We start from the raw sequence: 26,749 nt of genomic DNA on the forward strand, positions 1-26,749 counted from the left end.
ACGCCTCCCCAGACGACAGACCCAGGGTAGTACTGGGTAGAGAAGTACATACACATAGTTCCAAGATACATTCATACACACAGATGTCCACACCCTAGATAAACAGACACAAACACCCACCCCAACACGTATCAGTTCATACGTGGAGCTGTAGACAGATATGCAGACACACTTGGATACACTGTCCACGCTCCTATCATCCGTCCAAAGATACAACGTTACACGCCCAATACCCAGTGCTGTTAAAGACGGACAGAACATACACACACGCACACACGCTCCGATTCATAGACACAGGATACCCAGACACACACTGCTACCGACCCACATAGGGACACACACCAATTTCTAAATAAACACTTGGAAATACCCACTTCCCATCATATGATTCACGAACACAATGATCTCACAGATACACAGCCACAGGGACACACATCCAGTTCCACAGACACACTCTCCCACAGGCACTTTTGGGGTCATGCTCTGAAACAGCCACACATAATGAAGCACAAACTCTCAGGGACCCACAGAACACAGACTCTCGATATAAAACTCCCAGGGACCCGCAAGAAGAAATGGGCGTGCTAATATACTCAGTTTTGTAGACTTCCCACGTGCTCACAGATGCACACAGACACACAGGGGCCCTCAGGATAGATCTTCTCCCGAGCGCACACAGCACATACACGTCTATCAGCTTCAAAGAAAGACCCACAGATAGCAGATGGCCACAGAGATGGGGGGGCTGGACACTTCTCTCGGGCACACACTAGTTTTCCCAGGACCAGGGACTTCCCAGTCCTTCCAAAGCAAAGCACTTTCTCTCTGGGCCGAAGATCCCCAGGCCACTTTCACTCCCCAGGGCAGCTGGAATGGGACGGGGCAGGGGGGGTGGGGAGCGGAGGACCCCCACTGTGGAGTTGAATTTTGATGTAGGGACTTTGGAAGTTCAAGGGCCAGATTCCCCTAGCATTCTTGGGGTGAAGATTCCCACACCCCAGCTCCTCTGCCCAGCCTTCTGAGGACAAGCCCTCTACTCCCTCTCTTTCCTGAGAGGGTTCCTTGGGGATGGGCCAGGGGGCCGCCTCAAACTCCACTCCTGAAATGCTCTGGTCTCCTTGGGAGTTTGGGAATTGGGGCGAGGGTATAGGTGGCTTGGAAGGGAAAGGCCATGTGTCTACATTTAGCCAAAATCAGCCTGGAAGTGAGGGAGGTGTGTGTGTGTGTGTGTGTGTGTGTGTGTGTGCACGCGTGTGTGCCAGATTGTCAAGCTACATTTGTGTGTATGCCCGCGTGCATGTCAGTGTGACCCAGATCTCCTGGCTGAGAATTTCCACGTAGCCACAGCTGTGTGTGCTAACGCGTGTGCACAGAAGTGTGCATGTGTGAGCACTACTGGAAGCGAATTGGAGAAGGAGGAGCAGGCGGCTGTGTACATGTGTGTGTGTGTGTGTGTGTGTGTGTGTGAGCGCTTGTGGCCACGGCTCATGAGGGTCCCCGGGGAGAGTCTCGAAAAAGAGACGTCCCGGGCCTTCTGAGTTTACACCCCTGAGAGAATAGGTGCTCATTCCTGCGCCCCTGCGAGGGCGGGAGTAGTCTGGAGTATGGGCGAGTAAGGTATTGCGCCTTGAGTGCCTTCCGGCCCTCGGCCTGCCGCCCGGCGGCTGGACCAGGGAAACGGGGCGCAGAGCTCTGGGCACCCTCCTGCCCCCCTGCGGCGCTCCCGCCCCCTCAAAGTGCTGTCGAAATAAAAAGCAGCGGCCGCTGCGGCCGGGGGAGGGGAGGGAGAGGCAGCGGGAGCGAGAGGGAGGTAACGAGGCCAGCGCCGCCCGGGCTCGCCGCTCAAGTCTCTATCTCCAGGCTGCCTTCGCCCCCACCCCAGCCGGCCCCCGTCGGCCACCAGGCGAACAAAAGCGGCCCGCCGCGCACCATGCGGCCACTCGGCGCGCCACCCGGGCCCTGCTGGTGAACGCCGACAGCTCGCACCGGGGTCCTGTGGGCCCACCTAGCCACGCACCGCGCTGTGCGCCCCGCTCCGCTCCGGCCCCGTCCACCCGGGGGCGCCGCCCGCCGCACCTCGCTGGGTAAGTACCCCCACCTCCGCCTGGCCCCAGGGCCCTTCTAGTCCCCAGTTTGAACCACCCGGCCCCCCAAACGCAGTCCCCCTAGCCCGTGGCCCCTGACTTGTGGCCTTCGGGGTTCGCCCTGGTCGTACCAGCGGCTCGAACCCCAGGTCATAGGGGCCTGATGCTGAGGGAGTATTTGCGGAGTCGAGGACAGTAGGCCCGCGTCGGGCCTCTTGTTTTCCCATTTCTCGGATGCAGCCACACATAGGCCGCGAGCCCCGGTTATTCCCGATGCCTCGCAAAGCGCCCCACCTCCCGGCCCCCGAGCTGGGGTCTTTGTCTCGGCCGCCCCCACCTCCGGGCCAAGGCGGCGGAGGCGCCCAAGCCCGGCCGCCGAGCCGCGGCTGCACCTGCCGGCTGGTCCCGTGCGCCGGCTTTGCGCGGCTTAACCCGGCTCGCTCCTGCGTGCGCCCCCGCGCGCTGCGCCCCGCGGCCCTTTATCCTGTGTGGCTGGGGTGCGGGTGGGGAAGAGCGCCGGGTCTGGAAGTCTCCCCCCTGCCCCAAGCCGGAGCCGGAATCTGTTTAGTGGGATTTCAATAAGAATGGGGCCGCCGCGGGCTCCGAGATCTGCCGCCGGGAGGCGTAGACGGCGGCGGTCTGGGTCTGTCTGGACGCCGGGCATTCAGAATCCTTCGGCGGCGGCCAGGCTTGAACTCCAGGTTGCCCCAACCGCAAGGGGAAAGATCCGGCGTTCAGGGCCCCCGGGAGTGGCGGCCGCTCCTTTCCCGGAAAACACGGAAGGAAATTCGTTGTTTTGGAAAAAGCTACGTCTCCCGGGGATCGGGAACATCTGGCGGTGAGCTCCGGGTCTACACAGGCACCTAGAGCTGGGATTCGTTTATGAGTGGGCAGGATTTGAGAAGCAGGTAGGGCCGTTGCGGCTACCCAGGCGTCTGGAGAGAGTTTCCCAGCCGGGTCGACAAATTGCAAACAAATTGCGTCTAACGAAACGGATTTACCAGTTGTCATGCTGCCGGGCCGCAGGACCGCCAGGCTGTCTGAGTAAACCGTGCCTGTGCTTGAAGGAAGGAGAAACGCTGACCGATTGTCTGCAGGTCTCAGCAGGGCCTATGGGGGAGGCTGTACGGCTTGGAGGTGGGTGGTTAGAACCTGGTAAGGAGATACATGATCTCGCAGGCACCTCAGCCCAGGGCGCTGAGACTTCTCAGCCCGGGTTTTACGATTTGAAACGGCCCTAAAGACGTAAAGGGTGGGAAAGCCATCATGGAGGCCAGAGGAGAAGAAGCCTTCACATTTGGGGAGCTGAAAATGAACCCCAGCGAGCAGAAGGGGCTGTTGGAGTCCTGGTCCCTCCATTGCAGAACCCCTGGGTGGGGGGGATGGCTGCAGGCCTGAGCAGATTTGAGGCCTTACCCTATGGGAACTTCTGAACCCCTCTGGCTAAAGCAGGCCCCCTCTTCCTCCTCAGTACCCCTCAAGGCACATCCCCAGTGTGGGGCTCGAAGGTCGCTGGGTTGCCAATTAAATATCCCTGTGGAAGACAGTCCTTAAGCAAACTGATTTCTTTGAATCTCCCCTCCACCGCTGGCCAATTAGATGCCCATAGGAAAAGGCGAGAAGAATTAGGTTACAAAGAGAGGGCAAACTTATGGTCCCAGAGGGGCCACCTTGGATGAGGGAAGTTTAAACAAAGGGCACGGAGGGGAGGGGAAGACCGGGCAGGGGCAGCTGAGAGCCGAGGCCGGTGGGTGAGGCCCACTAGAACCTGGCCTCAGATCCCTGAGCCTCCAGCTCCCCGGAGAAAGCATCTTGAGCCGTTAGGACCCATGCTTTCTCGGGGAATCTCAGGCTACTTGAAAAAGGCTGTTGGAACATTCAGTTTCTCTGCTGCCCATCGCCAGTCCTTCCTGAAGTCTTGTTCTCATGTAAGGAAAGTGACAGCTTGTCAGTGCGATCAAAACGCAGCACCCGCATTAGCAACAACCCTTGGAAACCAACAGAAACATGGAAAAGGGGTCACGTCCCTCTGAAGGTGTTCTGGAGACCCTGAAGCCCCAGGCTATAAACCGAAATAAATCTGTTTCCTCATGTGTGAGGGTGCCCCCCCACAATCCAAGCTGATTGGGGGGGGGCTGCCCTGAGCCTCCCCGGACGTTTGTTTGGGTACAAGTGATAGGATGGTCTTTGCTGCCTACTGGGCAAGATGCCTGACTAGTGGCCCTTGGTCTGTCTGGCATACACACACACTCATGATGGGGGAGGTGTGTTTTACTGACCAGCTGGGCCTTCTCCTGCCTGGCGCCCCTCTTCTCTCTCCCAGGCGGGTTCGTTCCTGCGGGAGAACGCAGTAGTCCCGCGTCCAACGCAGGAGCTCCAACCATAGTGGAGGCCTCCGCCAAGCCGGCTGCCTGCCTGCCTGCCTTTTGGAGGAAGGCACCCTCGGGGCCTCAAGAGACCTGGCAGGGCTCCCTCCCCCCCGCCCTTTTTTTTCCTCCCCTCTAGGCCGGGATTGCGGGAAGGGAGACTCGTGCGGATCTCCCGAGGCCCCTGCTCAAGCATTGCTTAACTGCCCTGCTAAGCTCCTCTGCGCGGCGATTTTCTGAGCCGCCGAGCGGGGTAATTAAATCCCCGCCAGCGCTCGCTTCTGCGCCAGGCCAGCGGGCAGCTCAGGGCTGCCGTTCAGGCTGGGGGCCCGGCCAGGCTGGTCACCTCCACTTCTGCGGTGGCCCAAGACGCTGCCCCAGAGGGGCTTCAGGTTGCCTCGGAGGGGCTTTTAGCCGAGTTCGTAATGATTAAACTGCAGACCCACCCCGAACGGGGGTAATTTGAAGCACGCCTTTGGGGAAAATAAAGCGAATTACCTGCTTTCCCGAGCGCCCAGAGTAGCCACCTCCCTGCGAGCCGAGGCGCGGATCGCAGACCCACGGAAATCTTCCGCTCGGCTCCGGCGTTCGCGGCCCCGGGTCTGGCAAGCGGCTGGCTGCCTCCTGAGCTGGGTCCCGGGGTTCGAGCTGGCCGGGCAGTCTTGCCTGACACCAGGGATTGTCCCCGGGGCGGCGGTGTCTTTGATAAGCTCCTGCTAGGTTCCAGGGACGCAAAACAGTCTCGAGGCTCCGACGATTGCATTTTACGCGTTGATGAAGAATCATAAACTAAAGGCAGGGAGGAGAGACAGACGAACAGAGAGGCAGCGAGTCCCGGCCAGACCGCGCGCGTTTCGGGTAGCGCGAACCGGAAGGCACTGAGGCCAATCACCTGCCCGGCCTGGCCGCAGAGGCCCGGCGCCCGCGGCCTCGCGCTCCCACTCCCGGCCCCGGCGCGCTTTACCCAGCTGGCGCCGGCCTCCTCTTATGCGGAGCGGAGTTCCGAGTAGACCAGGCGGACTCCGCGCGCCCCGGAGTGGAGCGGAGCGGGAGGCGCAGCGGGCCGCCAGGGCAGGAGGGTCCCCAAGCGCCCAAGACGCGCTGGTTCCCAGCCAAATGGGGCTCTGCGCTTCCAGCCCCGCGTCTTTACCTGCCGCCAGGGCCTCGGACAGATCAACGGACAGCCAGACGCAAAGGCAGGAGGAGGCCCCTAGCCTGTGCCTGCGCCCCCCGGCGCTGCCCAGAGCTGGTCTGGGAGAGGGTGACGGGCGCTCCCGCGGAGCTGGGCCTGGCCGGGAGCCCCCCGAGCCGAGGGGACCAAGGGCTTTCCTCCCTCCTCGGATTATTAAAAAGTTCATTTCCTGGCGAATCGGGTGACGTCAGGGCCCCGGCGTCGCGGTGGCGGGGCCGCCCGGCCGGAGAAGCCGCCTCCAGTTACCCAATTACCGACTGTCAATCCCGCCGCCCCTCCCCCCACCCTCCCGGGGGTGGCCCGGACCCCCGCCCTCTCCCCTGTCCCGGACCCACCTGGGATCCCTCTGGGCTCCCACTACGAGAGCCGTAGACCCAGCTAAGGGAGAGGGGCTGGAGGACGACGATTATTCCCCCCTTACCCCCGCACCTGTCTCAGTCTCCCCAAAGTTCTTTGTTTCCGACCCTCCCCCCCCCCCCCCCCCCCCGGTCGGCCATAGGCTCCCTTCGAGCCTCGGTCTCCTATGTCTGTACAATGGGAGAAAGCAAGGAGATTTGTGCACGGGAGCCCACTCCACCCACAGAGCTGGATCTGTGCATTGGAGGTGTGTGGAGAGCAGTTCCAGGTGACTTAGGGGACAGAGCTCTCAGTCTATCGCCTCCCTCTCCCCAGGGGCCGCCTTAGGGACCCCCAGGAGGGAGAAATGCCTTCTCCTGCCCGGAGGCGTCTCCTTCGAGCCGGCGCCGGCGCCAGTCCGGGTCTCCATGGCCTCGCCCCAGGCAGTTCGGCCCGTTGGTCTGCGAAGGCCACGCCCGGGAAGGGGACGCCCCCTCCCCCTCTCTGGAGCCGCCAGCCAGGCCACCTCCACCCGGTCAAGCACAGTCCTAAACGGCCTCTTGTCCGAGGCCCAGGTGCCCACTCGAGCCCCGTAGTTCCTGCCCTTCACCGCTCCTGCTGTCTCGAAGCTGTCCTCCCAACCCCCTGCTCAGCCATAGCCCGAGTCGGGGGAGGGAACAGCCTGGGTAGGTAGTTGGGACTCCAACTGGCCACGTTCAGTGGTAAAGGAGGTGGGATCTGAGGGAGTGGAAGAGCGGGGGTCCTGGGGAGAGGACACCCAGACGCCCAGAGGGTGCGGGACCCAGGCTGCCGGGGAGGGGGTCCCCAGTTGGTTAGTAACTGGGAAGAGCGTCTTGGGGTTAGGCGGATCCAGGAGCGTCCGCAAGAGGGGGCGCAGCAGTCAGCCAGTGGGGTGAGGGTCCCGGCGGGGGGCACTGGCAGCAGGGGCCGCCGGGAGGGCGCTGGGAGGGGGCCCGCCGGCGGAGGGGGGCAGGCCTGCGGGTCAGTCCGGGAGTCCGGCGGTCCGGGAGTTGCGGGCGCAGCCAATGGGGGGCGGAGGCTGGGCGGCGCGCGGCGCTGATTGGCTGGCGCAGGCTTCTTAGGCGTGCACGGCCCCCGCTTCATGTCTGTGCAGGAGTCGCGAGCTGGCGCCAGGGCGGCCGGAGGATGCCGAGGGGCCGGAGCCGGGCGGGCCTGAGGCCGAGGCGCGCGCTGTCCCCCGCTCCTACTCCGTGAGCCCAGCCGCCTGAAGCGCGGTTCCTGAGCCCGCCACTCCCGGGGCTCCCGCCGGTGCTGAACCTCCGTCCCCGAGGCCGTGGCCCCCCTCCCTGCGGCGTTGCGTGTGTAAGTTTGGGGTGCGAGAGTGGCGGGGGGCCTGGGGCGCGCCAAGCTCTGAGAGGTCCTTTTGGTGGGTCAAGGCCGGGGCCAGGCTTCGGGTGACTGCTTTGGTGTGCCTTGGTGAGAGGTCTTGATTGTGCCTCCTGGGAGTGAGCTGGGGCGGGGGTGGGGGGAGGCTGGCGCCCAGCCGCTGGGGCTTAGTGTGTGTGGTTTTTTTTTTGGGGGGGGGGTCGTCAACCTGGTATGTGTATCCGGCGCCAAGTGCAGGTATGTGCGTGTCGCTAAGATCATGTGCCCAGTGGGTGCCCAGGCGCCTGTCTTCAACTTTCAGTCTGTGTTTATGCGTTTGTGTCCCGGGAAGGAGGGCGGGGGGGTCAGTGTGAGTGTCCGATTTAAAGTGAGACTCTGTTTGTGTTTGTTGGGGTCACTGGTGTCGGGGCTTGTGCCCGTGTGTGAGCCGGTGTGCACGGATGTGTGGCTCTGGGACTGGGGGTCACCATGTGAATGTGAGCGGCTGACCGATCTCCGCCTTCCTTTCGTTTTGAGCTTTGAGCTTTCCTCCCACCCGGGACTGTGCCTCGGCCGGGCTCTGCTGGGGCGCAGCGGCGTGCGGGACTCCGCGTGGCGGGACTTTGGGGGTGTCAGGCCGTGGCGGCGCCCCTCACGCCCCCTTCCGTCGCGCAGGGACGCCGCCACCGCCTCGGCCCAGATCCCGAGCCTCCACTACCGGCCATGGAGGTGGCGCCGGAGCAGCCGCGCTGGATGGCGCACCCCGCCGTGCTGAACGCGCAGCACCCTGACTCGCACCATCCGGGCCTGGCGCACAACTACATGGAGCCCGCGCAGTTGCTGCCTCCCGACGAGGTGGACGTCTTCTTCAACCACCTGGACTCGCAGGGCAACCCCTATTACGCCAACCCAGCCCACGCGCGGGCGCGCGTCTCCTACAGCCCCGCGCACGGTGAGCCCAAGGCCAGTGGGTGACTGGGAGCCCAGGAGCCGTGCGCCGCGCGCCGGGCGCGGGAGGGGAGGAGGGCCCGGCGGCCTGCTTCCCGGATGTGAGCTCCGCAGGAATCGAGGCAGCTGAAAAATTGGGGCGGGAAAGGTGGGGGCAGCAGCCTCTTGAGGAGGGTCTGGGCACCGCAGGGTGTTTGCCCAATTCCCAGCTGGCCTGTGCGGGTTCCCTCGAGGCCCTGGTCTGGTGGGGTTCCTCCGGTGCCACTTGTCCTTCAGCTCCGGACTGACATTCTTGATTATTACCGGTTGAGGTATTATGTTTCTGGTTTTCTTTGGGAAGAATGTTACTGCTAGCTGTTTTGTGAGTTGTGGTCCCGTGTATCTGTCATGGCGCGACTCGGCCTCTGCGCACCCTGACCCCTCTCCCTCCTCCCGCAGCCCGCCTGACCGGAGGCCAGATGTGCCGCCCACACTTGTTGCACAGCCCGGGGTTGCCCTGGCTCGATGGGGGTAAAGCAGCCCTCTCCGCGGCTGCAGCGCACCACCACAATCCCTGGACCGTGAGCCCCTTCTCCAAGACGCCGCTGCACCCTTCAGCTGCTGGAGGCCCCGGAGGCCCCCTCTCCGTGTACCCAGGGGCAGGGGGTGGGAGCGGGGGAGGGAGCGGGAGCTCTGTGGCCTCCCTCACTCCCACTGCAGCCCACTCTGGCTCCCACCTCTTCGGCTTCCCACCCACTCCGCCCAAGGAAGTGTCCCCTGACCCCAGCACCACCGGGGCTGCCTCCCCAGCCTCCTCTTCCGCAGGGGGCAATGCAGCCCGGGGGGAGGACAAGGATGGGGTCAAGTACCAGGTGTCACTGACCGACAGCATGAAGATGGAAAGCGGCAGTCCCCTGCGCCCAGGCCTGGCTGCCATGGGCACCCAGCCTGCCACACACCACCCCATCCCCACCTACCCCTCCTATGTGCCCGCCGCTGCTCACGACTACAGCAGCGGACTCTTCCACCCCGGAGGCTTCCTGGGTGGCCCTGCCTCCAGCTTCACCCCTAAGCAGCGCAGCAAGGCACGCTCCTGTTCAGGTAAAGACAGGTGCCAGGGAGCCAGTGGGAGTGGGGTTGATCTGTGCTTTTGTGTGTGGGGGTCGGGGGCTATGATATGGGAGGCGGGGCAGTGCCAGTCTTCCAGATCTGGGAATGGGTGAAGTCTCTCTCTAATAGACCCTAACAGACGTTTGAGAACCCAGAATGGGGGAGAGGGAGCCCTAAAACTTTTGTCCTTTCCTTAACTGTCCAGGGTCGCCCCCAAAGTTCATTTCCCTTCCCCCTCCTCACCCTTCCTTCCAAGGTTGGCCACTGCCAGACTGAACCCAGACCGGGGATTCCCCCTTCCCTTCCCTGAATCTTAAGTGAAAATTTGAGCAGCCTCTTGACTTGTGTGAGGGCATGCAGTAGCAAGCGACAGCAACGAGGCTGTGTGTGCGTGTTTTTGTGTGTGTGCGTGCTGTGGGTGCTGTGGGTACGCTCCAGACCCTTAAGGAATCTGGTTCTCCAAGTCAGGCAGTCCAAATCTTGGGATTTCGATGTTTCCCAATCTCCTTGGGAGATTTCCCCCAAAGCAGCATTCCCGGGAGTCGTTCCTGCTCCCTGCCCGCTGGCGCATCCTTCACTCTCCCTCCCCGAAGGCTGGAGTGAGGCGACGAAGCTGTAGGTAGCTTTGCCCCTTTGCCGGAGAAGACGGCTGGGGCCACACTGGTTCCGTCCGAGAACCTGGCTGGAGAGCAGAAACCGGAGCTAGCACGGGCTTTCTCTGTCAATGCCTCCCTTCCAATCCCTTTAAGCTAAGGAAGAAGAAGATTTTTAAAACTTTTACTCCTGAGTCCAGGAACCTTTCCTTGCCCAGCTATATCGACAATTTAGTTTAAACTAAATGGGGAAAAATTTTTCCCGGGCAACACGATGTAAGGCATCCAGCTACCCTGCCTGATTGCCCCCACCGTCGCAGGCACCCACCTCAGCCCCACCCCAGGGCCCCTGTTCTCAGGCCAGCTACCTTGCCTTAAATTAGCCCTTTCTCCCAAGTTTGTTTTACGTTGTATTTGAATTCCAGATGGCCTTTTAAAACAACAACAAAAACCAAAAACCAAAAACACCACCACCGAGAGAAGACCAAGGTCACTTAGTCTGCTTAACTTCAAAACGAAAGGGCTTGGGATGTGTTTTATTTTAAAGAGCAACACCTTGTATCCGAGTCCGGGACTGAATTCTAGGGCCTCAGCGGAAGAGAGGGCAGCTGGGGAGAAAGAAGGAAATTCCCTTGCTCCGAGAACAGAAAGAGGGTAGGAGCTGAGGGCAGAGGACGCGGGGCAGAGAATCAATCGGAAGGTGGCGGACGAAGTTGGGGAAAGGGACAGACCGAAGAGGCAGAACTAGAAAGCAAGGCAGAGTCCTCCCAGGCCCAGCCGGGTCGAGCTGGGCCACTCCTGCCACCGCCCTGCCGTCGGCGAAGTTTGCTGTAAATACCCTTTCATTGTCGCGCCCAGAATCCCTGGGGCCCTGGCCCCACTCCTCCCTCCAGCCCCGTTTCCCTTCCTTCAAGCCAGGGTTTTGAAGAGGGAGACTTGGCCTTAAAGCTACTTTCAGAACTCATCTCCTTCGGCGGGGAAGCCTCCTCTGGGTCCCTCTTCCTGCCCAGGGTTGGAGCTAAAAGTCACCCCCTGAAGCATCCGGGCCGAGGCAGACGGCTGCCTGATTGGCGCTGGCCCACCCCTGCGTCTCTCCCCTCGACATTATCCGTTAAGCGGGCCGGCGTCTCTCCCTGTCCCCCTTCAGAAGGCCGGGAATGCGTCAACTGTGGGGCCACAGCCACCCCTCTCTGGCGGCGGGACGGCACTGGGCACTACCTGTGCAACGCCTGCGGGCTCTACCACAAGATGAATGGGCAGAACCGGCCACTCATCAAGCCTAAGCGGAGACTGGTAGGCACGGGGCAGCAGGTGGCTGGGGAGGGGGCCGGTGGGCAGCACCCTGACGCTGACCTGGACTGGAGCCGACAATTTATTTAAAAAATAAGAGTAACACCACCAAACCCTTCAAATGCAGCTGCGTTGCCTCTTGAAATCCTCTTACCATTTAAATCGCTTGGGGTCACCCTTCTTTTAGGCCAGATTTTTTTTCAGGCCAGATTTCCCCCTCTGCAGCCCACCAGGTACCCTCCCCCCACTGAGCTCAGGGATCCCCAAAGTTGAGTGTCCAAGGGCCCAACTCCTGTCCCCTGGCCTCTGTTTAGCTCTCTTTAAAAATAGGGCCATGAAGTAATTTTCCTTGTAGCCCAGAACACAGTCTCCTCACGCTTATTTAAATAAAACACACACACCAACCACCAAAAAAACCTGCCCTTTATTATTTTTCCATGGAGTCACCTATACTGTGTATTTTCATTTGAGTGATTTAAAAAAATGCCCTTTCGGATCTCCTGCCGGAGTTTCCTATCCGGACATCTGCAGCCTGAAGATAAGGAAACTTCGCGTATCTGTTTCCGGACTCCGCGAGTTTTAGAGCCTCTCCTCGGCTCAGTCCTGCCTCTCGCTGGGCTGTTTTGAAATTTCTAATACCCTCCGCTCTGCAAATAATGCGTAAAAAGCTAAGAATAATAAATATATTTTTTTCAGGGCGAAGTGATTTATGAGGCTTAAATCGCTGGCCGCTTTGGGGGCCCCCTTTTTTTTCCCCACCCTGAGCACGGGCGGGGTGAGGGCCCCGGGTGGGGGTAGGGGTGGAGGATACGGTGTTGGCCCCTGAGTCAGAATTCCAGCTTCAGGCTGCTTACTCACCCTCACCCTCCCCGCCTCTGAGGCAGCAGACCAGCAGGTCCCTCCGCTGTTGCTGTCGAGGAGGTTGGAGCTCCGGCCTAGGGCCCTCCTGGCCTCTGCTGGTCTCATTCCCCCAACCCCAGCCCTGCTGCCTGCGGTTCACTGGGGAGTGTTGCGGGGGACAGACACATTCTGTCACTGTGGGGCTGGGCCGGTGGGCCCACAAGAGGAGATCTGCTTTCTTGGGTGAAGACTCTCTTACTTTCTCTCACTTTTCCCTTTTCCAGAAACCAGGCACTTATTCCCAGACATCTCTGGCCTGCATTCCCTGAGGGGCTGCGGGGCAGTGAGCACTCTGGTTTGGGGTACAGGGTGTGGGACAGACCAGCATTGCGGTGATGGAAATGTTCTGGATCTGCACTGCCCACTATGGTTGGGGCGGTGGATTCCTTGAAATGTGGCTGTGCAAAGGAAGGAACGAAGTTCTAATTTTATTAAATCGTAGTTCAGTTGAATTTAAACAGCCCCACCTGGCTAGTGGCGATCATATTGGACGGTGCCGCTCTAGACTCCCTAAACATTTGACGTCCCTGCCCTGGCCTCAGGCGAGGTCACACCCAGGACTGTGGGTCATGGAGAGTCGTGCGGACATGTGAGCCAGGCTTCTAAACCAAAGAGCCCTTCTCAGGACCTCAGTTTCCCCTTTTATAGAGTTAGTTTAAGGGTTGGGGGCGGTGGCTGATTTTCTCTTCAGCTCTTGCGCCCCTGTTGATTCTGAGATCAGGCTTCTGAGAGTTCTTTATTCTGAGTTCTGCGATGGCTTAGGTCTCAAATTCTAAAATTCCACGGCTTCTGAGATGCTTGGATTCCCCTGTGAGATTTCCCGCTCCTGGGCTAAGTTGGCAGGGATGGGGGGTTGGGGTGAGGGTCGGGGAGGGAGGTCGAGGTGGGGCGTGGGAGCCCAGCCTGCTGACGCCACCCTCCCCTCCCAGTCGGCCGCCAGGAGAGCCGGCACCTGTTGTGCAAATTGTCAGACGACAACCACCACCTTATGGCGCCGAAACGCCAACGGGGACCCTGTCTGCAACGCCTGTGGCCTCTACTACAAGCTGCACAATGTGAGTCCGCCCCTCCCCGGCCCGCCCCGCCCCTCCCCGGGGACCGCGGCTCTTTGTGCTGCCAGGCGCGGGGCCCCAGCCACAATCTCCAGCGTGGCTTGGCTTGGGAGGCGGCTGTTCCCCTGGCGGGCAAGCCCCAAGTGCCAGAAGGGCTTCCCATAAGAGGGGGCAAGCTGGCTGCAAGTGTGGCCTCCACAGCGGCGGTCTGGGGAAGTGGTGTCTTTTTAAAACAAAAGGTGGGTGTGGAGTTCGGTTGTGTCGATGGGGGGCAGTGCTGGCACTTAGTGGGCTCAACGGCCTGGCCTGCGGGTCCCACACAGTGAAAGAGACCTTTCTTGAAAGGGCGGCAGGCTGATGGGAAGACCCTGGCGGGCCGAGGGCGTTTGCAAGTGGGGTCCCGAGCCCAGACCCGCCTTTGGCGCCATGTGGAAGCTGGGGGGTGGGGTCTTGTTCTGGGAAGGGAACTAGACCCCCCTGACAGTTTTGTGGTTGCCCCCAGGTGAACAGGCCGCTGACCATGAAGAAGGAAGGGATCCAGACTAGGAACCGGAAGATGTCCACCAAGTCCAAGAAGAACAAGAAAGGTGCAGAGTGCTTCGAGGAGCTGTCCAAGTGCATGCAGGAGAAGGCCTCCCCCTTCAGCGCCGCCGCCCTGGCTGGACACATGGCGCCCGTGGGCCACCTCCCACCCTTCAGCCACTCGGGACACATCTTGCCCACCCCAACGCCCATCCACCCCTCCTCCAGTCTCTCCTTTGGCCACCCCCACCCATCCAGCATGGTGACCGCCATGGGCTAGGGACGGCCCCCCACAAATGGACGGACGGATGCCGAGGAGGGTGGCCCGCGGTGCGAGGCTGGGCGCCCCTAGGCAGGGGGGGGGGGGCAAACCCTTAGCTGCCTGCCCTTCCCTGAAGACTGATGGCACTCCCGCCAGCCCAGTCGGAGCCCCAAGCTGCCTCTCCTGTGGGTGCTCCACTCGGCCGTCAGAGGTCACGGTGAAGATCCTCACCCAGGCTGGGGGGCGGCCTTGGCCCGGCTTCCTGCCCAGGTGGGGTTTCCATCACGGACGATTGTTTGGAGAACAGAACGGACAACTTTTTGAAGAGAAAAGGAGGGAGGCAGGGGACAAATGAAGAAGACCGTTTTGGGGAGGAGAAGGGAGTAGGCAAAAGTAATTTATTTTGCTCTTGTTTCTAACAAGGACTGGGAGACTTGGAGGTCCGAGCAGCCCTAGGTTCTCTGGGTCTTTTGCGTCAAGTACCGCTTGGCCCACCTGCTTGCTAGGGCTCTGGGGGCAGGTGTGTGGGGCCCTCGACCCGCACCTTCCCCTCTGGCTTCCCTCTCTGAAACAGCTGGAGCTCAGGTTGGGCTGAGCCAGTATAGCCGGACCACCACCGGCCCGGGGAGGCTGAGCGGTGTGTGCCCTGGCGGCCCGGCCCTGGAGGGCAGAGACAATCATGGGCGGTCCTGCGCAGATTCCCAGGCCAGGGCTGGGTCACAGGAAGGAAACAACATTTTCTTGAGAGGGGAAATGTCTCCCAGATTGCTCCCCTGGCTCTGAGGCCGAAGCTGGTGTGACCCGTGTCCCCTTAACGAGCCTGAGCCACAGCCTGACTCCTCTGCCAGGTGGACCCCTGTACATAACATCCTTTTTCTGCTCACCCCTCGACCCCCTTCCCTCCCACTCTGAGACAAAAGAAAAAAAAAATATATATATATACAAAAGACTGCATAAGCTTAACTCGCTGAGGAGTTAGTTGTTTTATTTTTAAACTCATTTTGGGTCCAGTCAATTGTACGTTGCCACGGAAGCCCTTGCTGTGGAAAGGAATAAAACCTACAAACCAAGGCTGTAGCTTCGCAATTATTTTTGGAAAAGTTCTTGGATCCCACAGCCCTCAAATGGGGAGCCGGGGGCCTGGGGAGGGGCTTTGGCTGCTCTTGGCCTCCAGGGGCTGGTCTGGCAGGTGGCAGAGGCAGGAGTTGGGGGGTGGGTCCAGGGAGAGGCCACGACCCTGCCGGGGTCCCTGGAGACGCCTGGGTTGTGCTCTGCTTTGCTGTGGCTGTCTGGATCCTTCCCAAGGTACAGCTGTACATAACCGTGTCCGAGCTTAGATTCTGTATGCGGAGGTGGTGGGGTGCGGCGGCCGGCGAGGGCCGGCCCAGGACCAGGATTGTGCTGATGTAGTCGACCAAGTGCAATATGGGTAGGCGATCGCTGCGGGGGCACCACAGCCAGAAGTAACTTATTTTGTACTAGTATCCGCATAAGAAAAAGAATCCGCAGTATTTTCTGTTTTTATGTTTTATTTGGCTTGTTTTATTTTGGATTAGTGAACTAAGTTATTGTTAATTATGTACAACATTTATATATTGTCTGTAAAAAAATTGTATGCTATCCTCTTATTCCTTTGAAGTGAATACTGTTAAGAATAATAAAATACTTTTTGTGAATGCCTCTGGCCGATCTTGTGGGCTCCCAGGCTGCTGAGTCCTGTGTGTGGAGGTTAGTGGTCAGACCTAACGGGTTCTGCGCGGCCCAGTGATTTGGAGAGAAGGGCTCCTGTCTGGCTGGGGTCTGAGACCCTGATGCCCCTCCCCTGCATTGCTCCCATCTGAATTTCCTCATTGTCACCTCATTGGGGGTCCTGATGGCTGGGTGGATACTGGGGATACAAGGGGAGGCCATGGTTTCTCCAGCCTTTGGCCTACACACTGATCCTTTTCCTGGGACTCTTGTAGAAGACTGCCTCCGCCCCTGTCCCCATCCACTTCCTCCCAGATGATCAGCTCTTGTTTCTGTCCTCTCTGGTCCTCAATATTCCTGTTCATTGACAAACCTGATCACCAGTGTTTTTGATCACTGATGTCATTGACTGCTGTCATCCTCAATCAATGAGGTTGGTCATTGGAGATAGCCACCATGACTGATATTTGTGGTCAGTGACCTGTCTGATCACCAGAGCCTGTGACCATAGACATCTGGTTACTATAACACTGGTCACCAACACTCAGTCAACCAATGTTTTATCAATGCCTCTGACAGTGACATGTCTGGTCACGGACAGCCACAAAATGTGATCACCAGGGTCTCCAGGGACTGTTTTGGCTCGCTGGTAACATACCTGGTCATGAGTATCTCCTACCACCGATCAGCACCTCTATTCATTGATATTTATATTCAGTGTGTCTGGTGCCAACATCTCTGACCACCACTGCATTTTCCTAGTACTTCTATTCACCATGTTGTGATCACCGGTGCCTCTTGTCACTCATGTTCCTGATTTCCAATTGTGCTGGTCCCCAATGCACTCAGTCATCAATGTCTTAGTTCACCAAGAAGCATGACCATCAATGTCACTGATCAATGGTTTTCTAATAGTTGATAGATCTGAGCACTCACATGTGTCTCCAATATCACCAATCACACTATTTTCCTCACCGGTGTCTCCTTAACAATGACTTTGGTCACTTGTCTCCGGTCACCAACATCTCTAACCAACAAGGTGCCTGATGACCAATATCACTGATCATGGGATCCTCTTCTATCAAATTTTCTTGACTGTCCGTGTGGTCACCAGTGGCTCTGGTGCCCAACATCCCTGTCTCCTCAGTGCTAATCACCCAGCTTTCTAGTGTCCAGCATAGGGGTTGTGGAGTCTTATCTTCCAGGACCCTTATGACCAGTGTCCCTTATATCCTGATCACCAGGAACACTGACTGCCAGCCCCCTGGTCATCGGTATCACCAGTCACCTGTGTCTCTGGTCACTAAATTCTCTAACCATTGCTGCCTTTGGTCCCAGTAGATCACCCACCACCAGGATCTCTGGATGCCTCTAGCCCTTGAATGTGATCACTGATGTCCCCTCTACATTCAGTCATCAAGAATATGAGCACCAGATACTTCCTTCACAAACATTCCTGTGGCTCACACCCTTAGTCCCCCATGTCCCAGAACAATGACGAATGATATATGCAATCAACGATCCTGCTGATCACCAAGACCTCTGAACACCACCTCCTGATCCTCAATGTACAGCCACCACCTCTGATCACGTGCTTGAATGATGTCATCTCCCATGACGCCACTGTCTCTAATTACATTACTCTATTCATATGTCTCTGATGGATGACTCCTTTTGGCCCTAATCACCATCTCTGGTACCCTGAGTCCTTGACGATTAGGCTTTCTGATGGCCAACCTCCTTGTTCTCTGGCAGCCCTGATGTCTACGTGAGCCAGGAGGCCCTCCTGTCATTCTTCCCATTGCAGACTGCCGGTGCTGGCAGGGTGCTTGCTTGGGGCTGGGGAAGCAATAGTCCCGTGGAGGCCAGCATGCCTCCTGTGAAGTCCCAGATACCTCAGCCCAGCAGGACAGAGTGGGAGGAGCATCCCTGGGTCTCTGACTCAGGAGCCCTCTGCTCCTGCTCTGCCGCCACCACCCTGCACACGTCCTTTTCCTGTAGAATGGACACCTAGAGCAGGCAGGAACTGACCTGGTGTGTAGCTGGATGTGCACTTGCCTGCCCATCTGAATCCATAGTGGCCTTCTCAGCCCTTCCCCAGCTCACAGCATTCTGGCCCACCCTCCCCCGTCAGCTATTATACCCACACTGAGGGCAGGGATAGTCGTGTCCTTCTGTGCCCTGACTCTTGATGGTGGGATTGTGTGTCTATATGATCATGTACTCAAGTGAGCACGTATGTGTGCCTGCGATCCCTTCGTCCACACCTGGCCGTGTTCTAGGCACGGGGGCTACACCACCCGATGAAACAAACAAGAATTCCTCCCCGTGAGCAGTTGACACAGTAACGACTCTACCTGGCCTCTGGCAAACGGTGCTATTACCTGGCCCCAAATCCAGAACCAGAACCTGGGAGTCCAGAGTTTTGAGTCCACAACTCTGTACCCCAGTACTCAGGAAGCAGACCCAAAACAGAGCACAGCGGCTGTCCTCCCAAATCCAGAATTTAGAACTTGGAGCTCAGAATCCAGAACTTACATCCAAGAACTCTGAGATGGTGGCTTAGAACTTGAACCTCAGAATCCAGATCCCAGAACACGGAGCCCAGGACCTAGGGACCTGAGCATGGACCCCCCAAATTCACAGCCTAGAGCGTGGGGCTCGGAACCCAGAGTGTAGCACCAAGGACGTGGAGCCCAGGGCCTAGACTCTACATCCCCGAGCTGGACCTGAAGACCAGAACCCAGAGCCCAGAAGAACCACAGAAAGACCCCCCCTGCCCACCCCTGTTTCTCTATTACTACCCTGGTCTTATTTCCTTCCTACTGCCAAGCAATATTTTGGGAGCACCCAGTGCCAGAAGCAGCCAGCAAGAAATAAACAGATGATCGGATCCCCTCTCCCTGCCATGTCAGGTCCAAGAGAGCAGGGACTGTGTCTGTCACTCTTGTGTCTCCATTGTCTCTAACGGGCCTGCAGTAGGTGCTTCCCAAATGTCTGTCGAATGGATTCATTCACTTCTCCCGAATGTTTGTCGACCCTGGTAGCTGTTGGCGTTCTGGTGGGGACAAAACACACACGTCTTGTCCCCATGAATCCGCTCTCTCTGGCTGCCAGGAAACTCACGGAGGGAAGGGGTTGTTTCTGACAAAGCCAGCAGCCAGAGCTGGGGAAGACTGTGGGGGTAGGGATGGTGTCCGGTGAGCGACCACCAGGAGCGGGGGAGGTATGGTGGCTTCGGAGGCCCTAAGTTCAAGCCCCAGGCACTCGTGCCACTACAGTTTCTGTTCCCTCTTCCATAAAATAATCAGGGCTAACAATGACTCCTGCTGCCCGAGTCATTGTGCGGGTAAATAGTTTCGATTCTGTGGCCTCAAAGCTCCCGGGCAGGGCAGGGCAGGGCAGGCAGGCAGGCCAAGTGTCGCAAGTGGCCGCCTTAGCTGGGAGATGGTGCCTTTATGATTCCGCGGGGGCCTGGCGCCAGGGCGCCTGGGGTGGGTTGGCCTTTGTTCCATCTGTTTGCACCCAGGTGGGGCTGCCTGGCCCAGGGCCCCTTCCTCCCTTCCTTCTACAGAGACGCTTCCAGGCCCAGCTTCTTATTCCCATTTTCTGTAGTGAGAAACCAAGCCCCCTTTTGTAATTCATAGAGACCATCTCAGTCCTTCCCCAGAAATTCCTCCCACCTCCTGGTGACCACCACTGGATACAGTCAGTGGACACTGCCCCAGGGGAATAAGATTTGGGAGGAATGTCTGCCATCCACCTGATGGAAAGGAAGGACGAATCCCCCGAGAGGCAAGGAAGAAGGCAAACACCCAGAGAGCTTCTCCTAAGGTGAGTGGACCGCCCTAAGTGACTTCATAGCACCAGGCAGTAGATCAAAAGTCCACTGTGTGTGGGGTTTTTTTAAAGCAAAATGATAAAATAATTCCAAACTTCATCTGCAAAAACTAACAAGACCAGCACAAGTCAGAAAATTAACGAACATAAAAGCGAGGTGTATGTGTAAAGCATTCCAATATTAAACAAGATTCTATGATCACAATCTCTTTTTTCTTTCTTTCTTTCTTTCTTTCTTTCTTTCTTTCTTTCTTTCGTTTTTAAATTTATTTTTCAGAGACAGAGACAGAGACAGAGTGTGAGCAGGGGAGGGGCAGAGAGAGAGGGACACGCAGAATCCGAAGCAGGCTCCAGTCTCTGAGCTGTCAGCACAGAGCTCGACGCAGGGCTCGAACCCACGAACCGCGAGATCATGACCTGAACTGAAGTCGGCTGCTTAACTGACTGAATCACCCAGGTGTCCCAATCACAATCTTTCAAACCTTGTGGTTCTACTGTAAGAATCAGGAGATCAGTGGCTCAGACTCCAGTAAGCCCAAAATAGACCCTAGGATTTACAAGATCGTGGATGATGAAGGAGGTATCCTGAGTCAGTGCAAGGGGGAAGGATTATTCAAGCAAGGGGAGTTGGAAAAACTCACTGGTTAGCATCTCACTGAGGGAACACCTAACTCAGAGATCTGAAACCAGCAGCATGGGGCCTTATCCAGCCAGCAGACAAATTTTGCTTGGCTGCATGATGTTTTGCAAAAGTATAGGTGCGTTGCAAACGATTTTGAGTCAGGTGAGTCACTTAAAAATGGGCAGAAGGTCTGGTTCTGAGGGGACTCTTATGTCTGCAGGGCCATTTTTCCATCTTTCCCCTCAGGAAAAGTACGTGGGTTCGAGCCCCGCGTCAGGCTCTTTGCTGACAGCTCAGAGCCTGGAGCCTGCTTTGGATTCTGTGTCTCCCTCTCTTTCTGCCCCTCGCCCACTCACACCATGTCTCTCTCTGTCTCTCAAAAATGAATAAACGTTAGAAAAAAATTTTTAAATGTTTGTGTAGATATGGAAAATAATGGAAGATATATACCTAATGAATAATAGTTGTTAGTCTGGGGAAGTGTGATAGTCTGGGGATGGGGGAGAGGGTAATTTTGGACTTTATAAATTTGTGCTATTATTATTATTATTATTGTTGTTATTTTTAACTTCAAGAAAGAGAGAGAGAGAGATGGGCAGAGGGAGAGAGAGAATCTTGTGGAGTCAGACAGGGGTTTGATCCCACTACCTTGGGATCATGACCTGAGCCAAAGTTAAGAGTGGGATACTCAACTGACTGAGCCACCCAGATGCCCCTGTGCTATTATTTTACTGTGTTACGACTTTGTGCCGCCTTTGTAACATAAAAAATAAAGAATCATCACAAACACCTGTGTTCTTTTCTCTGCCTTATTTCTGACTGGTCTTTCTCCCCGAGATGTCCTCCCCTTCATCCTTCAAAACCCCAGAGAGCCTAGAGAAAACCTTGAGTTCTCCTTTTCCTTAGCCCTTCAGGGCCTCCCCAGGCCCTAACCGATGTCCCTCAAGGACAAGGCCTGGGTGTGGTGCGGACACCCTTGCCTCTCCCTTGCTGTGCAGCCCTAAGGAAGTGGATTAGCTTCTCTGAATCCTGACTCCTCACCAGTAAAACGTGACCACACCTTGCAGGGTTGTTTTACGGATGAGGGGGCCAAGGGGTCTCAGTCCTTGGAGAGCCTACCTAGCAAGGAGATATCCTTCTGATGCTATTTCAGCCCACTGCTCTTCAGACAGAGTTCCCTTCTCTACTAGAAGTGTCTCTACTCCTACTCAGTGTCCTTCTCTACTCCTAGAAGTGGGCAAGCCGCCTGACTTTCCTTTTCTTCCTTCCCACACGTCCCCTAAGGCTGTCAGGGTCCCCTAGGAGTGCCAGTGGGATACACCTGGCTACTTAGTAGGTGTTTTCAGTATTTCCCCCCCAGCCTGCCCCCAACCAGTCGGGGTCCCCACAGATCATCCCTCCTGTACACCTGGGGAAACTGAGGGCCAGGCAGGGATGGGGGTCTCATTTCCTGGGGATGGGGGAGAACAGGATGGCTCCCTCTGGTATGCAGGCTAGCGGTGGGGGGGTTTCCTTCTTGAAGAGGGGACTTGGCGGACCCTTTGCAGCTGTTTCCTTCCGCCGTCCCATCTGTCCCTCCCCAGCCCGCACTGCGGGGCTCCCTCGGGGACCCTGGGAAAACATTGTCCCTCTCCTTCTCCCCACCCCTCCCACCCGGGTTTGGCTGTACTGATTTGGGGTGGGGCTGTGATCCAGGTCTCCCAGGCTTTGAGGAGCTGCTGGGATGGGCCCCTCCCTTTCCTCAGAATTCAGGAACAGAGGGGACGTTTTTACACAAGCGCACATCACACTGCACCACTGCCGATACCGTCCGGACAGCATCGGAGCGTCTCCTCTGCACCTCACACTGCCCCGTGCTGTCCCTTCGCCTGCTGTAGCGGCAGCCTCCTCCCTGGCCCTTGCCCCCGGCTGGTGCCCTGCAACTTGTCTCTTCTGCCAAAGGGATCTTTCTTAACCTTTTTATTTCAATGATGAAATATTTCAAACACCCACAAAGATAGCTAATACTAGAATAAATGCCATGGTACCCCCCGGTATTGGTTTTCTTTTTAAAAAAATTTTTTTAATGTTTATTTATTTTTGAGAGAGAGAGAGAGAGAACACGAGCAGGAGAGGGGCATGGAGAGAGGGAGACACAGAATCCAAAGTAGGCTTTGGGCTCTGAGCCATCAACATAGAGCCGGATATAGGGCTCGAACCCACGAACTGTGAGATCGTGACCTGAGCTGAAGTCAGATGCTCAACCGACTGAGCCACCTGGGCGGCCCTAGTTTTCTAAGCTGCACAGCAAATCCCAGACTCGGCAGCTTAAAACCACGCACACAGTGCAGAAGCCCAGGCGTGGCTTAGTGGGGTCCCACAAGGCTGCCCTCAAGGCATTGACCAGGACTGGGGTCTCGGCAGAGGCTTAACTAGGGAAGGGTCTGCTCTGCTACCAACCTCGCTCAGGTTCTGGCACAACTGAGGACCCTGTGGCCGTAGGATTCACAGCAGCTTGCTCCTTCAAAGCCAGCAACACACACTCTGGAGAGTGGCCAACACCAGGGAGTTTTATATAATGTCCCGCAATCCCGGGAATGGCATCCTATCACCTTTGCCGTATTCTATTGGTGATATACATGTCCCAGGTCCTGCTTACCTTCCAGGCTGCAGACACCAGGAGGCAGGAGAACCGAGGCAGCTTGCAGTCCCTCTGATGCCCCCTCATCTCATGTTAAGAAAGAAAACATCACAGGGGCGCCTGGGTGGCTCAGTCAGTTAAGCGACAGACTTCCTGTCAGGTCGCGATCTCGCGGTTTGTGGGTTCGAGCCTCGCGTCGAGCTCTGTGATGACAGCTCGATGCCTGGAGCCTGCTTCGGATTCTGTGTCTTCCTCTCTCTCTCTCTGCTCCTCTCCTGCTTGTGCTCTGTCTCATTTGGTTTATTTAACCCCCCCCCCCCCCAAAATAGAGAAAACATTACAGGTGTATTGAACCCTCTGAACCTTCTTACCTGCCTTCCTTCCCTGAAGTAGCTAGGGCTTGATGACTCCCATGTAGGTTACATTTTTTTGCTACATGTGTATGAATCCTTATGCCATAGCTCACGTTATTCTGCACGTTTTTACATTTTGCACAAATGGTATCTTAACAGTAGGGTTTTTTTTCTATGACTTACTTTTTTTGGTTTACTATCACGTTTATGATATTCTTTCACACGAATATATGAAGTTCTGTTCCATTCATGTTTCGCTGCGGTATATACTATGTCATCATATAAATATAACACAATGTATTTGCCAATCCTCCTGTTTTCTATTATTTAATTTTTTAATGTTTATTATTTTTCAGAGAGAGGGAGAGAGAGAGAGAGAGAGAGAGAGAGAGAGAGAACAAGCAGGGGAGGGGCAGAGAGAGAGGGAGACACAGATCTGAAGCAGGATCCAGACTCCGAGCTGTCAGCACAGAGCCTGATGTGGGGCTCAAACTCACAGACTGTGAGATCATGACCTGAGCTGAAGTCGGATGCTCAACCGACTAAGCCACCCAGGCACCCCCCTCCTGTGTTGTATTATAAAGAGAGCATATGCTTGCTGTTCTCATCCCTCCTCCATGCATGAGGGTTTCTCTGGGCACAGAAGCCTAGAAGTGGAATTGCTGAGTCAAAGGATTTAGTACCCTCACATCTCCAAGATAAGGCCAAAGAATTTTCCAGACTCGTTGTTCCCATTGACACTCCCACCAGCAGGGCAGGGAATCCACGTTGCTCTATCCACATCCTTGCCAGCACTTGGTAATGTCTGCCTTTTACATGGTTACCAGTTTGTTGGGCGTGAAATGGAACATCATTGTTGTAGAGAGATTATTCTAGAACATGCCATTGATCACATTCTCCTTGTGCTTCAAATCCACCCGAGGGCTCCCCAGCTCGGGACCTGATCCAAGCTCTTGAGTTCGGCATCTGAGCCTTGCATGACCTTTGCACCCCCATAGGCCCTGCCCCCTCATTGTCTCCTCAGTCCCAGGCACAATAGACCACAGACGAGGCTCTCCCACCACGCGAGGCTTTGTGCTCGCTGCTCCCTCTGTGTGAAACCACCCCCCTGTATCAAGGCCCCTGCTTTATTAAGAAATAAATAACCAAACAGACCGCCTGTATGTTTTGAACGTTCACATTAAAGAAATGAATGCCTTAGGCACAGTAAAAACACAAATGCAATATAACCGTACTTTTCAAATGGTGGCTTCAGGGTTCAGACCAGAGTTCTCCACCTCGATAGCACTGACGCTGGGGACTGGATCATTATTTGTGGTGGAAGATTGTCCTGTACCTCGTAGGATGTTTGGTGGCATCCCTGACCCCGCCCCACGAGATGCCAATAGCAACCCTACCCCCTTGTCATGACAATTAAAAATGTCTGCTGTCATTGTCCCCTGGGGAGGGAGGGCTGACCCTGTTGAGAGCACTGATTTAGGAAGAGGTTCATTTATAATGCACTCCGTAGTCTGAAAGTGCTTACAGCCCTATGATGAACATTTTCTTCCCACCTGGAAATACTGTTTTTTTCCACGACCGAGCAATTTATACCCTTGGGAAAGGACATCCAGAGTCTAAATCCGAGGACCTTCACATGTGTGAGGCTAATGTCACCTCTCTCAATAGACCCTGCTGGAACTGCCCTGTTTAAGCCCTGCCCAGATGTCACCCCAGGTGTCTCCAATGCTTGTTGCAGCTGCCTTCACGTGTTTGTGGGTCTCTGCTCCTTTCCCACAGCCTGGGATTGGGAGGGCCCTCTGTGGGTGTGGGTGACACAGCTGAATTCTGCTCTGTTTCCAGCTCGCACCTGCACCAGCGCAGAAAGATGTGTGGATCTGAATTGCGAATTGCATGGAAGTCACCTAGGCCCTTCTCCAGTTGACCCAGTGAAACCCAGATGTGTGCTGGGACCCCGGTGAGCAGGCCTGGAGAGGGGATATGGGAAGGTCAGGGTGAGGAAGAAGGAAACAGTTCTGGCCAGAGAGGTGGGCCAGACCTCCCCAGTGTGGGTGGGCAGGGGCATCTTTGGAGACACCGTACCCTCAATGCACAGCAGGGCTGCAGGCCTTGTGGGAGGCACCTGTGTGCCTGTGTGTACACGTGGACACTTGTGTTCGTGTGTATAGGCACACACATATTGTGTGGGGGCATGGATGCCTGACACGCATGTGGAGGTGGGTGGGGCCCTATCTGCCTACCCTGTCTGAAAGAGAAGGCTTGTCATCCTCCTTCTTCTTTGTTTTTCCTCATGGCAGCTATCACTACCTGACATTATATTATGTTTATTTATTATTAGTTTCTTGTGTCTCTCCCTCTAGCTGTCAACTCCATGAGGGCAACGCCCTGGCTAGTGTGTTCACTGGCATATATACCTGCAGCACCCAGAGGAGTGCCTGGCTTATAGTACATGTATGCATAGGTGCTCAAGAAACATATGGGATAAGTGGTTGGATGGATAGATGAAGGGCTGGCTGGCTGGATGAGTAAGTGGATGGATGGATGGATGGGTAGATGGTTGGACAAGGAAGTGGATGGATGGATGGATGGATGGATGGGTGGATAGGTGGATGGATGTATGGATGGATGGATGAGTGGATGGATGGATAGGTGGATGGCTGGCTGGATGGATGGGTGGATGGATGGGTGGATGGATGGGTGGATGGATGGATGGATGGATGGATGGATAGGTGGATGGATGGATGGATGGATAGGTGGGTGGATGGATAGGTGGATGGATGGATGGATGGATGGATGGATGGATGGGTGGATGGATGGTAGGTGGATGGATGGATGGATGGATAGGTGGGTGGATGGATAGGTGGATGGATGGATGGATAGGTGGATGGATGGATGGATGGTTAGGTGGGTGGATGGATCGGTGGATGGATGGATGGATGGATGGATGGGTGGATGGATGGGTGGGTGGATGGATGGATGGTAGGTGGATGGATGGATGGATGGGTGGATGGATGGATGAATGGATGAATGGATGGATGGATGGATGGATGGATAGGTGGATGGATAGGTGGATGGATGGATGGATGGATGGATGGATGGATGGGTGGATGGATGGGTGGATGGATGGATGGATGGGTGGATGGATGGATGGATGGATGGATGGATGGATGGGTGGATGGATGGATGGATGGATGGGTAGGTGGGTAGATGGATAGGTGGATGGATGGATGGATAGATGGATAGATGGGTAAGTGGGTGATAGGTGGGTGGATGATTGCTGGTATGAATGTGTGCATATGCATGTAAGTCTTGACTCTGGAAGATACTTCAGGCTTCTTTGTTCTATACTCTTTCCAGAAAGACCCAGGATGCCCCACATTCCAGAAGCTACAGAGGTCCATGGTGTGTATGTAGGCAGTGGGGGTTGAATCATCCTGGAGGCTTAGGATGAGCTGTTGGAAGTGGGATCAGAGCTCTGCCTAGGGTTGCCCCATGCAGGTATGGTCTGAAGACTAGGGCACTATGGGTGGGGAGAGGAGAGTGGCTGCCCTAACAGGCTGGTGCACTTTGGAACACGGCGGGGGCGGTCCCCACAAATGATGCCTTTGCTCAGGCAGTAACCCTCCACTGGAGGCTAGAACTGA

At 56.5% G+C, this 26,749-nt stretch overlaps 1 protein-coding gene and 1 long non-coding RNA gene across 4 annotated transcripts; one reads left to right on the forward strand and one right to left on the reverse strand.

The window, feature by feature from the left end:
* The first annotated feature begins 1,441 nt into the window (after positions 1–1,441).
* Positions 1,442–15,052, forward strand: GATA2 (GATA binding protein 2). 3 transcript variants are annotated; one of them, XM_060631912.3, is made up of 7 exons: positions 1,442–2,084; positions 7,114–7,322; positions 8,001–8,277; positions 8,712–9,353; positions 11,103–11,248; positions 13,075–13,200; positions 13,700–15,052. In XM_060631912.3, exons 3-7 carry the CDS (start codon positions 8,049–8,051, stop codon positions 13,997–13,999), a joined length of 1,443 nt encoding a protein of 480 aa, XP_060487895.1. In that variant the 5' UTR covers positions 1,442–2,084; positions 7,114–7,322; positions 8,001–8,048; the 3' UTR covers positions 14,000–15,052. The 3 variants fall into 3 exon arrangements, with proteins under 3 accessions (XP_060487895.1, XP_060487897.1, XP_060487896.1); XM_060631913.3 differs by lacking the exon at positions 1,442–2,084 and adding an exon at positions 6,547–6,664; XM_060631914.3 differs by lacking the exon at positions 7,114–7,322.
* Positions 3,635–6,383, reverse strand: LOC132678922 (uncharacterized). Its single transcript, XR_013554086.2, has 2 exons — positions 4,949–6,383; positions 3,635–4,072 (listed from the first exon to the last, which is right to left on the reverse strand). It is a non-coding gene; the product is annotated as an uncharacterized LOC132678922 (long non-coding RNA).
* Positions 15,053–26,749: the final 11,697 nt, after the last annotated feature.

This window comes from Panthera onca, chromosome A2, assembly GCF_046562875.1.
Source record: "Panthera onca isolate mPanOnc1 chromosome A2, mPanOnc1 haplotype 2, whole genome shotgun sequence".
Lineage (NCBI taxonomy): Eukaryota > Metazoa > Chordata > Mammalia > Carnivora > Felidae > Panthera > Panthera onca.